The sequence below is a fragment of the Eublepharis macularius genome, chromosome 6, assembly GCF_028583425.1.
Source record: "Eublepharis macularius isolate TG4126 chromosome 6, MPM_Emac_v1.0, whole genome shotgun sequence".
NCBI classification, from domain to species: domain Eukaryota; kingdom Metazoa; phylum Chordata; class Lepidosauria; order Squamata; family Eublepharidae; genus Eublepharis; species Eublepharis macularius.
In genome coordinates this window covers 128,657,005-128,673,489 of record NC_072795.1, presented here as the reverse complement: position 1 = coordinate 128,673,489, position 16,485 = coordinate 128,657,005, and the positions used below count along the sequence as shown (strand labels likewise).

The following is a 16,485-nucleotide window of genomic DNA, read 5'->3' as shown; positions in this document are numbered from 1 at the left end:
TAAGCCTATGCGGGCTATTATCTCCCGGAAAATATTTCATGAATTGGTTTTTCAAATGGTATCATCTCTTATTCATCCTACCTTGCAAGATTGCTTATGTAATATGTACTGAATCATGTATGGAGTGCTATGAGCACGTTGCATTTTTGAAACTTTGAAAACACTGTATGAAGCGTTATGAGCACATTGCACTTTTGAAATTTTGAAAATATTATATAAAGAATCAATTTTTGTATCCTGTAGGGTTCTGCCCCCCTTTTTTCCTCCCATGTTTGGAACTAACAGCATGAGAGGGTGCCGTGCAGGAGCAAACCTGTGGGGTATCTAGTCCGTCACCCTGTTTCACACAGTGGCCAACCGGTTGTCCTCAAGGGCCAACCACAGAACGTAGAAACCAAGGTTTTCCCCTCATGTTGCCCCAGCACTAGAATTAAGAAGTTTACTGCCTATGAATATAGAGGTTCCCTTACTAACGAAGGCTAGTAGCTACTGATGGACCTCTCACCCAAGGATCTACCTAACCCCTTTCAAAGCCATCTGTAATCATGGCCATCACTACCTCCCTTGCCAGTGAATTCCACAATTTAATTACTCGATGAGCAGAGAGATATTTCTCCGCCTGTCCTGAATCTGTTGCTCATTGACTTCACTGCCCACCTCCACCCCCAGTTCAAGTGTGAGCAGGAGGAAATGTCTCTGTCCACTCTCTCTACTCGGTGCATACTTTTATAAACCTCTATCCTGCCATCCCTTAACCATCTTTTTTCTGGACTGAAAAGTCCCAGATGCTCCAGCCTTTTCTAATAGGAAAGGTACTCCAAATCCTGAATCATCTCAGTTGGCCCTTTCTGTACTTTTTCCAACTCTGCAATATCCTTTTAAATATGGCAATCAGAACTGTAATCAGTATTCCAAATGAGGCGGCTCCGCAGCTCTATCCAAGGGCATTACAAATTACGATATCGGCTATTTTTTTTTTAAAAAAAAACCCACTTTCCTAATAATCCCCAGTCTGGAGTTCGACTTTTTTACTGCTGGCATACACTGGGCAACTGATTAAAAGTGTGCTAAATGCATGTTTAAAAGTTTTAAGAGCCCCGTGGTGCAGAGTGGTAAGCTGCAGTACTGCAGCCCAAGCTCTGCTCACAACCTGAGTTCGATCCCGGAGGAAGCTGGGTTCACGTAGCCGGCTCAAGGTTGACTCGGCCTTCCATCCTTCCGAGGTTGGTAAAATGAGTACCCAGTTTCGTAGGGGTAAAGTGTAGATGACTGGGGGAAGCAACGGCAAACAACCCCGTAAACGTCGGGATGCGACGTCCCCGCATGGGTCAGTAATGACTCGGTGCTTGCACAGGGGACTACCTTTACCTTTAAATGCATATTTAATGAGAGGAAACTCAAACAGAACCTGCATTTTATGTGTGACCACATTCACCTTCAAAATGATTTTTTGGGGGGGAATGGGCTGGCAAGTTCCAGGGGTGGGGCCAGGCTGTTCATCAAACGGCCAGAGTTACGTGTCTCCTGGGCAGACACATGAAAAAGGCAGTCAGGGAAACACCACCATGCCCCCCCCCCCATGGGTCTTTTGTATCTGCAAAAGCACGCGAGGTAGAAAGCAGGGACTGATAAAGCCTCTCCTTCCTCTGCACATGTGCTTGCCAGCCCTTTCCCCATCCCAAACTATTTTGAAGGTGAGCATGGTCACATGTAAAATGAGAGTTCAGTTGGGGGTTCCCCCTACTAAACGGCCCACATATAGGCCGTTTCCACACTACTTACTTTCATCTGGAACACTGCGGAACATTGAGAAAAAACGGCGGAAGATAGCGTCTTCTCGTGTGAGTTTTGCACGATGTCACAAAAACTCACGCGAGAAGACGCTATCTTCCGCGTTTTTTCTGCAACATTCCACAGCGTTCCGGATGAAGATGAGTAGTGTAGAAATGGCCATAATCAGGTCCTGCGTTGATACTTCCATCGAGCTTTCCACCACAACTCCAAGGTCTCTTTCAATTTCAGTCTCAGCCAATTCAGACCCCATCATATATATAAAATTAGGATTTTGTGTAACAGTTTGCATCATCTTATGCTTACTGACTTTGAACTTCATTTGCCTCCTGTAATCCACCTTGGTTTTTATCATCTTGAATAATTTGATATTATTCACAGACTTGGCCACGGCTGCTTGCCCTATCTTCCAAATCATTTATGAACAAATTAAATGTATGTATGTATGTATGTCATTTATAGTCCACCTTTCTCACTGAGACTCAAAGCGGATTACGTAGTGTGAGATTAGTAAATCAGTGTCAAGTACATTTCAATAAGCAATGCCATAGGGTAAATAAATGCAAGTTCACAAAGTTTAGCAAAAATCTGATACAGAGATGAAGAAGTGCTGAAACAGCATAAGCCATTCTAGGACTGACATTAGACAACATAGAACTACCCAGTAAAGTGATCCTTAAAGCATCGGGTAGTACGTAGGAGCACATACTTAAAACAACAGATAGGACATAAGGCAACATAGTGGTGAAGTCTCTAGTCCCTAACTCGTTAGTGAAGCATCTCTTTGAGACCTCCTCCCTACAATACAGTCCTCCTATCCGAGTAAAAAGCCCTTTTGAATAATTCAGTTTTGCATCGTTTGTGGAAAGCCAGGAGAGTGGAGCCACCACAGAAAATACATGTATGCTGGCAGCTGTTGATACCAATTGCCAGTGACTTTCTAAGAAAAACATAGTCCCATTTTCCTCTTCCAGCAACAATGCAACCTCAAATCAACTGCACAAGGGAGAAAACTTGGCAGAAAGACCTCCTAGAATAGCTGGGCTAAAGGGATTGGCCCTGCCTCAATATACTTCTGTTGTCTTCCTCAATCTCAGACGACAGGCATCTGCCACAGGGGGTAGCAGGGGATCCACAGTGCACCCTTGAAGAGTGCTTGCAGACCAGAGAGCACCAAATGCTTTAGGCAAAGGAAGCTGTACAGTATATATGAAGGCAAAACCTCTCCCCAACTCATAAGCTGATACAGTGCATAGAAACTTTCTTCTTAGCTCCAGGTTTGTTGGTTGGCTTGACACTGAGAACAAGTCAAGCCCATCCCAGAGTCTCCCTGCATTGAGAGAAGGAGGAAGCTCATCCCAGAATTTGTGGATACTCCTAATGCCAGAGGAGGATGCTCCAACAAGATCTTTAACAAGAGGATTTTTTCTCTCTTCCCTTTAAACTGATGCATGAGCAAAATGAAATCCTTTACAGAGTGTTGAGTAATCCTCTTGCCTTGAAATAGGATATATTTTAAGTATATAGGACATTTTAAATGTAAAAATGTATCGACAAAGTGGTGTCTGGAGGAGGGGACACCTTCCTGGTGTTTCATCTCAGTCCGCCAAAGGCCACCCAACAAATTTCTAGCAGAGATTAGAACTCAAGATTTGAACACAGATAAACCACTGTGCTAAAACGGGTTCTTGACTAGAGATGGGCACGGACCTAAATATGACAACAAAAAACCCACGGACCAGGCCGGTTCGGGGCTCGCGAACTCGGGTTTGCGAACCAGCGTTTGTGGAAGCTCCTTTTCACGGAACTTCCATGAACTGTATACTGGTTTGTTGGATCGTATTTACAGGGACTTGCAAGGACAGGTCCCTTTAAACTGCCCAAACCCCAGCCCCCCTCTCTGCCCCCCTCTCCCCACCCCTCAGCTCCAGCACCAGCCCCTGCGGTGTGGTGATTTTTCTCTCCTCCCGGGAGGGGCAGGGAGGCCATTTTCGGCCTCTTCCGCTGGGTGGAAGAGGCCGAAAATGGCCTCCCTGCCCCTCAAATGACCTTCTGATTCTTTTTTGTTATTGTTGTTCCATGCTCATCTCTATTCTTGACCATCTTTTCCCCACAGGAAAGATGCCTGAAAAGCAGTTGATCCAATCTTTAGAAAATCCTATTTCTTTACTTAAAAGACATATATATCCCCATCTTGTGTTTAGGGAAAAAAAGCACTCAGGTGGCTCATAAGAAGAGCAAACTTGAGGATGTTGGATAAATTAAAAACAATTAAACTAAAAGAACAGGAAAAAGCAGAACGAGTAAAAGGTGATAGTTTAAAACCCCTCTCATGACCATCTAAAACTAGCATTTAAAACCCTGAAGACCTTAAAAGCAGACCGTAATAAAAATGATTTTTAAAAACACAAACAAAAGCACTTCTCTCTGAAGGATTCCATGTGTTTCAGCCTGGGGGAGTGAAGGGAACGGCTTCCTTCTGACGATTGCTCTTTTGACATGTAAAGAGCAGTGGCAATAACAAAAATATCCTTTTTTATTTGATAGACTCCACTGCTTTCACCTGTGAAAGAATTTGTGCCATCCCTCGTGGCAAGCAGTTCTGGATCAGATCTCACGGCTACAGAGAAAGAAGGCTCTTTCCTGGCGGCAGACTCCCCAAGAGCAGCCTGTGATCCAGAACCAGTGAACGATGAACCCTCTCTCCGTGGGGAGCGAGTGGCAGAGAGCCCTCCGGTGCTACCTCTGACTCGGTGCTCCTACAAGCACCTTTGGAAAGTCTACCAGGAAGTCATCACCACTGACACCTTCCTTTCCTTGGAAGAGGAAGTGAGGCAGGGATGCTGCTCACCGTGTGAGCTAGAAAGAACTCAGAGGTAATATGCATTGGGTGACCATGTTTTGTGTTGGCTGCAGTGGAGTCTAAATGCAAGAAATACAATGGATAGAAGCTGTGACAGAGAATATTGATCGACCATTGATTACGTTTCTCCATAGTATACTGGAGGCCCCTAATTGTGTGGCCAGTGTGGTCCGCAGAGCTGAAGTGGGTGAAATCTCTTACAAAGCTAGGGCATGGAGAAGGACATGTAATCTGAAGTTAAAGATCCTACAGTCAGACCCAGAGATATGTTTGCTTGGTCCTATTAAATTAGACAATCACAAGAGCAACTGGGACAAAGTGATGAATTATAAGCTAACATACCTAGGAATTTCAACAGATGGGGAGAGTAAATCATGATGAGCTAAGATATCTGATTGAAATTCGTCTAAAATATCTGGATTATAAAAGCAAATCAATAAGGTCAAGAAGAGTTTGCTCAACCTTTACAGTTGCCATTCCTCTACCAATTCGTATCCAGCATATTTTTGTGATTTAACATTTCCTAAATATTGATGTACCTTTATCTTAATGCTTTACCATTTGCAGTGTTGTCGGGTAGATATGTTGATAATCTGTACTAAGAGATACTATGCAATTGCAACCTTAATTGCATTGAATCTCTTGACCATGTACTCTTAAGTTGCACTGAATTTTTAAAACTTAGGAGCTGATTTCCCCCCTAATTAGTAAGGATTTTGCTTCTTCAACTGCTGAGACTTCTAGGCTACTGAGCAAGAAAGTCAGTGGGTTACATATTCGCTAGATTTTTGGCTGCTGTTGTAGAAATAAGGAAACATCCTAAAGCAACTGCATACAATTTAATATTATATGGGTAGCTTTTATTAATTGCCTAAACATAAATCTCCAACCAGCTGGGGGACTCCTGTGGACAAACTGAGCGACAAGAGGAAATCTATCGGAGGAAACTATAAATATAATCTAAGCAATTTATTATACAATTAAAGTGCTGTAGTGCTCAAAGTGCAATATTCTGTTATGATTTTTTCTAGTGATGTTTGTCCAATTATTAAGCCTTTGAAAAAGCGAATTATACAAAACGGGATTAAATTGCTGGCACAAGCCCGTCAGGCTCTGCCCAGTTTTGAAAAATCAGACATCCTACATTTGGCTTACAACAACAAAGAAGCTTTATTGAACGGCTTGCATAGTATCTGAAAGAAGAACACGTGGATATTTCTGTGAAGATTTCATTATGGAACTGTTTTCCTGCACCTAATAGAGAAAAGATTAATAGTTACAGATCTACAAGTTCCAGAGGAGTTAGCCGTGTTAGTCTCTAGCAGCAAAATCAAAAAGAGTCCAGTAGCACCTTTAAGACTAACCAATTTTATTGTAGCATAAGCTTTCGAGAATCACAGTTCTCTTCGTCAGATGCGAACTTTGATTCTCGAAAGCTTATGCTACAATAAAATTGGTTAGTCTTAAAGGTGCTACTGGACTCTTTTTGATTGACCTACAAGTTGCATGAGAAATATGTACTTACCTGATTTTGACCAGTGGTGTATTAGAGTCTAGATTTCTTCGACACTGTGATTGCTGTATGCTAGATATACAATAGATACAACTGTTATACGTGTTTACAGAATATTGCACTTTGAGCACTACAGCACTTTAATTGTGTAATAAATTGCTTAGATTGTATTTATAGTTTCCTCCGATAGATTTTCTCTTGTAAACATAAATCTCAGCTGCAGTTCGAGACCACTGGGTCAAAGGACCAGTAACAGGAAAGGAAAGACGATTTGGGAAAAGTGTGAAGATTAATGGTGTTTATGACGGTATCAGAGATGATTATGCAAATTAGCAATAGCAGAATAGCATGTAGCAGAGGGTCATTGCTGACAGGTCCCTCCAAGACAGCCTTCTTACGAAAACTTTAAAAATGGCTGAAAATTAAGAACTTCAACATGTGTGCTGATTGGCTTACCATTTGCCTCGTAGCAGTGTGTGTGCACTCTCTTGCCACCTCTCTCAGTCCCCAGCCCTTGATAACTGGAGGAGCGGGAGATAAAAGTATTAGAAATGGTTGTTTTTCATTTGGTAGCAGAGTTACCCGATGTGAAGTATTTTCCCAAATGTGCAGTAAGTAATCTTCAGGCAATTAAATTGTAGAAAAGTTTACTGAGGTAGATTAGTGAAGTATTGAGGGAAAGAAAGATGGAGGTTTAGGAAAACCATGATCCCAGAGGTTGTGAGGCCAGACTCTTACCCAGTCAAGGTGCTAAGTTGAGCACGGTGATCCAGAGAGGCCAGTCTGATTGGGTGCAGAAGCAGGACCTAGTGCAGTCTCCTTGTGCAGAGCAAAGATCGAGGCGGGTAACCTGCCAGCCTCCATGGGCCTCTAGCCTTCTCTCAGGCTTCTTTCCTGTGCCCCCCCTTCCTTTAAGATCAGCATTTCTCCCCCACAGTTTTGAGCCAGAATTCCTTTGTACTATTGCCATCCTCAGATAATAATAACAACACAGTGGGATTAAAAGAGCCAATTTTTGTGAATTTGGGTGGGCACGCTCGACTTAGGCTCAGTTTGAAGCTGAAATGCTAGCTGGCCCATTCTACACTGAAGTGGTAATTCAGCAGTGTTGGGAGCTCAGCACAGACCCCCTTCTCAGCCTCAAAAATATTATATAGTATGCACAAGGAGTTAGGAGTGACTCCTACCATTCAAGGCCTCAAGGAGTCTCCTTTGCCCTCCTTTCAGGTTTCTTTTACACAGGCAATCCGGCAGAGGGACAGGAAGTTCCGTGTCTCACCTGGCCTCCATGCCAAGGTGGAACAGGAAGGTGAAGCTGCATGCACGGCCAGCAATTCCTGGAAATGCCTTAACAGGGGGATGTGGTATGTTTCTAGAGACTGAGAAGGGAATCTTCCGCTCATTGTTGTTTCTTTTCCAGCTCCTTGTTTGATGACCAGCCTACTGAGGACTGTCATGAGATCATTTCTCCTGCACAAGTGGACGAAGAGTATCTTACCATCAGCTCAGCATCCATCACCTCTCTGTTACACGGAGGGAAGCCTGAGGCAGGCACTGTCCCAGAGCCCCGTGGGCGTGGCCTGAGTCCACCAGCAGTGCTTGACGGAGAACTCTACACTAGTGAAAGTGAATGGGAGGACTTGGAAGATGGGGAAGAGCCGCAGAACACCAGGGTATGGACACAATGGGGCCAAAGGTCATGACAAGACACAGTCCCGTTATGGGCAGTACAGTCAAAAGCATGATGGAGACTCCTGCACCGCCTCTCAACCCTCAGATACCCTCCCCATGGAGAGAAGGGTATACCCAAAGGTCCTTGAGACACAGCTCTTCCAAGCAAAGTGAATTTCCAGTGGCAATAGTGCAACATCTCATTGACGCTTGATAGCACAGGCCTTCTTTGGGAGAAGTCTTTCTTTCTAGTCTGCAGTCACTTAGGCCAATTCATATGGGGTGTAAGAAACCTAACAAAACAAAAAATCTTTTCTCTGTGACACCCCATCATTTGGAGTCCAGAGAGTCTGTGAGGAAGAGTCAGAGGAGGGGGTTGGAGAGACAAAAGGAAAGGCTCTGCCCTGTGTTTGGAAGAATCAGAGAGTGCCCCTTGAGCTCTGGAGGAAAGCACAGCAGTTTTGGATGCTGGCTTGGGACACACAGAGAGAGTTTTTGACAGATTAGGATAAGAGACATTGAGAGAAGAAGGAGCCATTGCTAAAGTACCCGATGGATGCAGGGAGATGCTACATCCTCAACACAAACACGTGCACAAGCCCAACAGTACAGCAGAACTCCATTATAGCTGGCTTGATGAATGTCACAACAGTGCACTGTCACTTCAAGGGAAGTCTCTGCATCGGGAAGCCTAAAAAGTGTGCAGCTCCCCCACTCGTACCTAAGTCTCCCCGTCCAAACCCAGAGACAGGAAACAGAGGCTGGCACCAGTGGGGCAAACCAATCTCTGTTGGGACAGAGCCCATAGCAGCAGCAGTGGTGTGCTTTTCAAACCACACTGCCTTTTCTGGCACCAGAAGTGGCCACCCCCACTTCTCCTTGGGCCACCAGCACTTTTGCAATTTTTAAAAAACCATCAATTTCACATTGATTGATCGAACTATCATTGTAGTAAAAGGTGCAGCAGGTTCTCTAAACTACCAACTTTCATTTTTTTAATAAAAAAAAGTCTCAAGCCCTTCCCTTGCAGAGATATGCCTTTTCCCTTATATCTCCACAAGGGAAGGAAGTAGGGTGATTTTTTTTTTTAAGAAAATGAAAGCTGGGAATTCAGAGGACATGCTGCATTTTTTATTACAATCTTAGGTCAATCAATTGATATGAAATTGATGATTTAAAACTATCAAAATAAAACCAGGAAGGGGTAAAAGGAAGGTGGGGGTGGAATGGTTCAATGACGATGAATGTCCAATTATCAAAAAGTGGGTTGGAGGTTGGTGGGAATGTGTGGTAGGGGTGTACACACTAAAAAAAATTGCTAAATCAGAACTGAGAATACCAAAACAAAGGAACTGAGAATACCAAAACAAAGGAAAACAATTTGAATACCAAATTGATTCTCTAGTTCGGTTCATTAATATAGTAGAAATTTGGTAAAATTTAGCCTTTGTTTCATATGGGGAACTCAATGTGGGGGCTATTCGGTGGGCTGGGTGGGTAATTTTTCAACCAGTCTTCACCAAATGTGCATGGAACCCACTCCGGACTGACCTCTAAAGCCCAAGTTTCAGAAAGATTGGTCCCTGGGTGCCAGTTCTATGGGCCGTCAAAGAAGGTGCCCCCCGCCAGTCTCCATTATTCCCTATGGGGAAAACTATCTGGGGGCTATCCAGGGGGCTGGGAGTGACATTTTTCAAGAAAACTTTCCCATAGGGAATAATGGAGAGTGGCTGGAGTCACCTTCTGGGGCCCATAGAGTTGCGAACCCCGCCCCCCCCAGGTCCAATCTTCCTGAAACTTGGGTGTTATTTAGAGAACAGTCAGGAATAGATTCCCTGAAAATGTGGCGGAGGTTGAAAAATGACCCCTCCCCCATGCAAAGAGGGCAGAGACGGCTGTTTCTTTGCTGTTTCATTGCAGGGAAACAACAAAGGAACAGCCCAGCCTGTATGACTGAATTAATTCAAACCTGATTTGGTTTTCATTATTTTGATCCGGAATACCCAAATTTTACCGAATCAGCTAAAATTTGTTTTTTAATTCTGAATACCAAACCAAACTGTACACCCCTAATGTGCGGGATGAACAGAATCAAAGCAAACATCATGTAAGAGGGGAAAATGAACTCAAAATTAGCTTCTAGAAAAAGATTGGGGGACATGTGGTATCCAAAGAATTGAAGAAAAGTGGAAGGGAGGGGACGAAGTGAAAACAAAAGGCAAAAAATGCATGTGGAACTCAGGGGATAAATTAAAGCAGTAAGGGGCCAGAACCAACAGAAAAACCCATGTAGAAAACCCCTGTGTCGTGGATAATGGATTGTGCAGGGTGGGAAAGGCAAAGAGTAATATCTAGCACTTCGTTTGCATTCTCATGTCATAAAGACCCTGGAAATTAGGTACCCACACTGTTGTCCCTGTATTGAAGATGGTGGACTGGGAGAGAGTGGCTTGTCTAAGATCGTCTAGCAAGTTACTGAGCCAAGGACCCACAGCCTTGTCTTGCCAGGCTGTGCCAGCTGCAGAGATGGGCATGAACCGGAAAAAAAAATGAACCATGCGGTCCGTGGTTCGTCAAATTTCAAAAACCATGAACCATGAACTTTCACGAACCTGCCTCTGGTTCTCAAACTGGTTCATTTGGTTCATGAAAACGTCACTTCTGAGTCAGAAAATCATGACTTCCGGGCCAGCAGAAGTTCACTTCCAGGCAAGCAGAAGGTCACTTCTGGGTAAGCAGAAGGTCTGCAGGAAGTCCATCCCTTGTTGCCTAGGAAACTGATTGATTGGCACCAGGCTGTCTGCAGTGATGAACCAAAAACCGAACCAAATGAACCAGCCTAAAATTTCATGGCGGTTTGTCAGAAATGGGATCTGACGAACCGTGGTTCGCGAACCACGAACCAGCCTGGTTCATGCTTAATTTTGGTTCGTATTTCGGTTCGTGCCCATCTCTAGTCAGCAACACATCCCATTTCTCCCTTACATAGGAAATGAAGATCTGTGTGACACTGACAAGGTCGGCAAACAAGGGCTATGGATTCACAGTAGTCGTGAACAAGATGGACAATACCCTGTATGTAGCAGAGATCTTAGGAGAGCCTGCTTTGTCTAACGGACAGCTGAGAAGAGGCGACCGACTGCTTATGGTAAAGAAGCCTTTTTCCTCTCCAGCAAATAGCAAACTTGCCATGCTGGACTCGTAGTGCAATCCTAAACAGAATGACATCTTCATGGGCATGGAAGGGTGCAACTCTGCCCTGTTGCTCAGACAGACACAAGAAATGCTCCATGCTGCAGTTTGTATCAAGCAACTTTGCCCGGTAGCCATTTATTCTGATGGCCAGGTCAGCCATTTCAGCTGTCAGCTTCTGGAGCACTCCCTCTTTACACCCTGTCTTTAAACACTTTTAGCTAGAAATATTATTTGCATTATTTAATATTGTTTCTATTTTCAAAGCAGCAGACTTTACCGAAAAGATGTGAGACTGAAAATAAGTTTTACAGCCTCAACCAAGCCAGTTGGCTTTCAACCAGTGGGGAATGAAAGCTGCTGTTGGGTGTGCCTTAATTGATTTGGTCCTTGCAAGAGGCTCAGGCAAAGGACATCTCACCGAGACCTTTACTCGTGACTAGATATGGGCACGAACGGGGAAAAAAACCCAAACACCCTGTTCATCGTTTGTTGCCATCCATGAACAATGAACAATGAACATGGACTGTTCCCAGACATGTTCATTGTTCGTTGTTTGTGGGGGCCAGAACCACCCCCAACCCCAACCCCACTTAGCCCCCCTCCCCTCAAATGCACTTACCTGGCCCTTTAAAGATCCCTTTAAACTATCAGCTGGCAGGCAGCAGGGGGGGATTCCCCCGTGCCTCCTGCCAGCTGATATTTTAAAGGGCCCTGTCCTGGCAAAAACAGCAGTGTCTGCTGGCAGCTAGTTTGAGGGGTTACAAAAGTGACCTTCCCAATGTCCAATACACACCAAATTTGCAGGGGACATAGTCCTCACTGTCCTCTGAAGACCCCCCAAGATTTAGAGAGATTGCACCCTGGGAAAGGCATGATCCACGGGTCTCCCCGTTGGCTGTCATTTTCTCTTCACAGTGGCAAAAATGGGACTCTCTGCTGGAAGTACTTTGAAGGGTTAGCGCCAGAAGGAAAGCCAGAAGGAGTTCAGACAGAGTTCAGTCCCTCCCTGCCTCCGGTTGCCAAGGGAATTGATTGCAGGTGCCAGACTGTCTGGCTTGATGAATGGCAACGAACGAGGCTTGCAACGACCACCTGTTCATTTAGGATGGGGCCTCACAAACAGCTTGTTCGAGAACAGCAGATTAGGCTGGTCGTGGGTTTTTTCTGTTCGTAATGCTGTTCGTGCCCATGTCTACTTGTGACACAGGTGAATGGAACTGATGCCTTGGCTCTTTCGGCTGAGGAGACTTTGGCTCTATTGTACAGTTCCCCCCGTGATCTGAGCCTGGTGGTTGGGCGGACTACCATGGAAGTCTTCACCTCTTTCCCACCAGAGGAGATCCCAGAAATCATTCTCACAAAGGGAGACTGTGGACAACTTGGTATGTGACAAGTTTCAGAGTGTGCAGTCCTAAGTGCACTTCCTTGGGGTGTTGAGTGGGAGTTGTATGTGGCTGTTTTTCATCTGGCAATATTGGTTCACGCCACACATTGCCGTGCACAACAGTACCGGGCAGTGGCGGTGATTTTTCCAACCGCCCTGTGGGGATAAGCCAGAATTATTATGCCCATTTTGCAGAGGTGAGTGGTGAGGTTAAGATTTAGGTGATGGTTTTGACTAAGGCCATCTAAGTGAAGAAATGGCTGACAAAAGGTTTGAAGCAAGGACTGCCTAGCTGTGACCCTTTGACCAGCCCAGAACTCTTGCACCAGTGTATTCTGACAAGTTGCACTATGTACCTACATATATGCCACCAAGTTGCAACTGACAAATGGCAGTTTTCAAGGCAAGTGAGAAGCAGAGGTGGTTTGCCATTTCCATCCCTTACAGAGTCTTCCTTGGGGCTCCCCCATCCAAGTACCTACCCTGCTTAGCTTCTGATGGATGAGATAGGGCTATACCATGCTTCCTTTCCTTCCAACAGGCTGCAATAGGCCTGCAAAAACCACAGATGAGGCTGCTTCCTATTTGTTTTTAGTCCCCAGTGCATGCAGACAACACTTGTGGATACATTTACGGTGTGCATTAAACCAATGGATCCCAACTTTTTGGGTACAGTGACGCATAAAGCCCAATTTACTTGGTATAATGACCTGCTTTAAAAAACAGAGCATGCACAGATCATGAGAACTGCAAAACCCTAGGTTCATCTTCGTTCTTCTGTGCCTCCACACATGGGGGACTGCGCAGGCGCAGGCCAGCCGCCGGAGAATTTTCTAGAGCTTCTATGGCTCCGAAGGGGCCGTCTGTCGCGCGCCTCAGCGACCGTTTTCCCGCCCAAACGGTCACGTGATCCTCCAGCGACCAACGGCCCCTTCCCTCAGTTCTCTTCTTGCCGCCGCTTGGAGAGAACGTGAGCTTGTGCTCTGTGCTTTGTGCTTCGTGCCTTTCTTCTGACTGATTGATCTTGGCTTTTTTGACTTCGGACTTCTGACCTCGACTATTCTTCGGATCTCGCTTTGGACTTTGACGTGGACTCGGTAATACGACTCGGACTGTTTTGACCCTTCTCTCGCGTGCCCCTGAAGATGGCCTCTACGGCTCTCTTCAAGCATTGCCTGCAATGCCACACTAAGATGGCCAAATCCGATGGCCATGATCTGTGCCTTTTTTGCTTGGGGGAGACCCACAATGTGTCGGCCTGTAGGATCTGCCAGGGTTTCACCAACAAGGCCCGGCAGGATCGCAAGGCCCGACTAAATTCCTCGCTGTGGCAGAAGGTTATGTCTGAAGGTGCCCCGTTACCTCCGCCCAAGGCCGGCCCTAGCCCCTCTGCCGAACAGCAATCAAGAGCTGGCTCAGTGGCCTCCACGGGGTCGAGACCGAAACCGTGTCCCCCGAGTGCCTCGGCGTCGAGAGCGGCCTCTCCAGCGCGGCCGCCCCGGAGCGCGTCGTCTACCAGGTCGGATCCGAGACCAGCTTCAGAACCGAGGATCCTGGTACCGAGTCCCCGGTCGGAACCGACGACCGGTTCGATCCCGATCAAGGCGAAGAGGTCGAAGCAGAGGTCCCCTTCGAAGTCGAGGAGCGCGTCGGTTCCGAGGTCTTCTTCGGAACCAGCTAAAAAGAAGAAGAAGACCAAGCATCGCCGGTCCCCGCGTCCCGCTCTGCAGGAGGAGGTCATCGTGCTCCCGCACACGCCTTCCCCTCATCTGGGTTCCCCTGAACCAGAGGAGATCTCCGAACCGGTGCCGGATCCGATGGCGTTCGAGACTGTTCGGGCAGAGTTTTCCTCGGGACCGGAGCCGAGCCCACGGCCACATCTGAGTCGACCATCTCCCGCCCATCGTTCGCCGAGGTCGGAACCGAGCCCGTCTCCGCATCGGAGTCGATCTACCCCTGCTGTCGGTCGCGAGAGGCGTCGGTCCGGAGACAGTGTCCGATCCGTCCGGTCCACTGCGTCCCGACATTGCCAGGCCTCCTACCTTCCCCCGTCGTACCACTGTCAGTGGGAAGGGGCGCCTACAGATTTCTCCGCATCGGAGCCGAGGCCTTCAACATCACAGGCATGGTTTCCACCTCCGGTCCATGGTGAGGGATCCCAGCTCGGTTCCGACGAGGGGGACGTCGAAAGCCTGGGGGACTACCAGTCGGAGTCCTGGTCTGAGCCATCGCCCGCTGATGATGTGGTGCCTGCTACTGGTTCACCGTATGAAGACCTACAGATTTACTCTGACCAGATGGCACGAATGGCTCAGGCCTTAGAGATGGACATCTCCTCGGTGGCCCCCCAAACCAAGGAGCAAGCTCCTCAAGAGGATTTACGGGGACAACCCAGCGTACCTCGGTTTCCCCATGCTTGAGGGTATTGAGGAAATCGTGGATAGGGTGTGGAAGGTGCCCTGTGACCAGCCTCCGACGCCCAAGCGAATAGAGCAGCTGTATAAAATCAAACAGGGCACCTGGCAGGCGTTGGTGAAGCACCCTCCACCTTCCTCTCTTGTTACCGAGGAATTCAACCCCAAGCGGTCGGGCCACACATCTGTGCCGGCCGATAAAGAAAGCAGGAAGCTTGATGCGCTTGGCAGGCGCCAGTACACGGTGGCTTCGTTGGGCCTGAGGATCGCCAACTACCAGACCATCATGGCTGGTTACCAGCTCTACCTCTGGGAGAAGTTGGCATCCTACACTCGAGACCTCCCACCTGAGCAGAAGGCTGTCATCTCCCTGTTGCAGACAGAGGCTGTCAGGCTGTCTAAGCAGCAGATGAATGCTGGGAGCCACGCTGCTGACACTGCTGCTCGGGGAATGGCTTCGGCGGTGGTCCTCAGGCGCCACTCCTGGTTGCCGTCTACGGCCCTGTCCCAAGAGGTGCGTTCCAGGGTGGAGAGCATGCCATTTGAAGGGGACTCGCTGTTCTCCAAATCGACCGACGAGACCCTGAAGAAAAAGAAGGAGGACCGGCAGATGGCGCGGTCCTTGGGGCTGGCTCCTGCGGACAAGCCCACCTCCAGGCCACGGTATGCTCCCCGGTCCGGCCCTTACCACTTCCAGGGCAGATACCAGCAACAGCGGCCGGGCTACCACCAGTATCCTGCTTACCAACAGCGGTCATACCCTCCTGCACAGCAACAGAGGAGGCGAAGGCCTTTTAAACCTCGTCCGTCGCAGCCACCGGCCCAGCAGAGAGATCAGCAGGGCGCCGGGAGGCAGTACTGACGGGTCGCGCCAGCCGTATCCCCGAACTTCTCGGACAGACTGAGTCCACTCCTCTCTGAGTGGGAGTCAATAACATCTGACTCATGGGTCTTAACAATTGTTGAAATGGGATACGGGCTGGAGTTCGTTGAGCTGCCTAGGTGCAGTTCACCCCTGACAGCTGTCAATAATACTATGGCCGAGCTGGATGCGGAGATTGTGTCGCTCTTGGCCAAGGGTGCTGTGGAAGAATTGCCCTATGAGGACTCTGTAAAGGGGTTCTTCTCTAGGTTCTTCCTGGTCCCCAAGAAGGATGGGGGCTTACGTCCCATTTTAGATCTGAGGGGCCTTAATGCCTTCCTCAAGGTGGCCAAGTTCAAGATGGTTACGTTGGCGGCTGTGATCGCCTTACTGAAGCAAGGGGATTGGTTTGCGGTCCTTGACTTGAAGGACGCATATTTTCACGTGGGAATACGGGAGGAGCACAGGAAATACCTGAGCTTCGTTCACCGGCAAAGGGTTTTCCGGTATAGGGTGCTCCCCTTTGGCCTGTCCACTGCCCCACGAGTGTTCACGAAATGTGTGGCCCCTGTGGTTTCCTTCCTGCGGGAAGAAGGCTGTACCATCTTTCCGTACCTCGATGACTGGCTCATCATGGCTGAATCGGAGTCTAGGCTGGTGCAGGACATTGGCTTGGTACTTAGCACTTGCCAACGCCTGGGGCTCCTGGTGAACTTTGAGAAATCCAAACTGGTGCCCAACTGCAAAGTGTCATACATTGGTGCACTATTAGACTCTGTGGAGGGTAAGGCT

At 47.4% G+C, this 16,485-nt stretch overlaps 1 protein-coding gene across 1 annotated transcript in view; it reads left to right on the top strand.

Annotated features, from left to right (window-relative positions):
* FRMPD2 (FERM and PDZ domain containing 2) overlaps window positions 1–14,837 on the top strand; it is a 73,216-nt gene extending 58,379 nt beyond the window's left edge. Inside the window, exons 26-31 of the mRNA XM_054983965.1 lie at window positions 4,339–4,620; window positions 7,410–7,531; window positions 7,588–7,840; window positions 10,828–10,986; window positions 12,241–12,415; window positions 14,206–14,837. Of these exons, the coding sequence (XP_054839940.1) occupies window positions 4,339–4,620; window positions 7,410–7,531; window positions 7,588–7,840; window positions 10,828–10,986; window positions 12,241–12,415; window positions 14,206–14,837 (1,623 nt within the window). The remainder of the gene's footprint in view (window positions 1–4,338; window positions 4,621–7,409; window positions 7,532–7,587; window positions 7,841–10,827; window positions 10,987–12,240; window positions 12,416–14,205) is intronic.
* The last annotated feature ends 1,648 nt before the right edge of the window (window positions 14,838–16,485 follow it).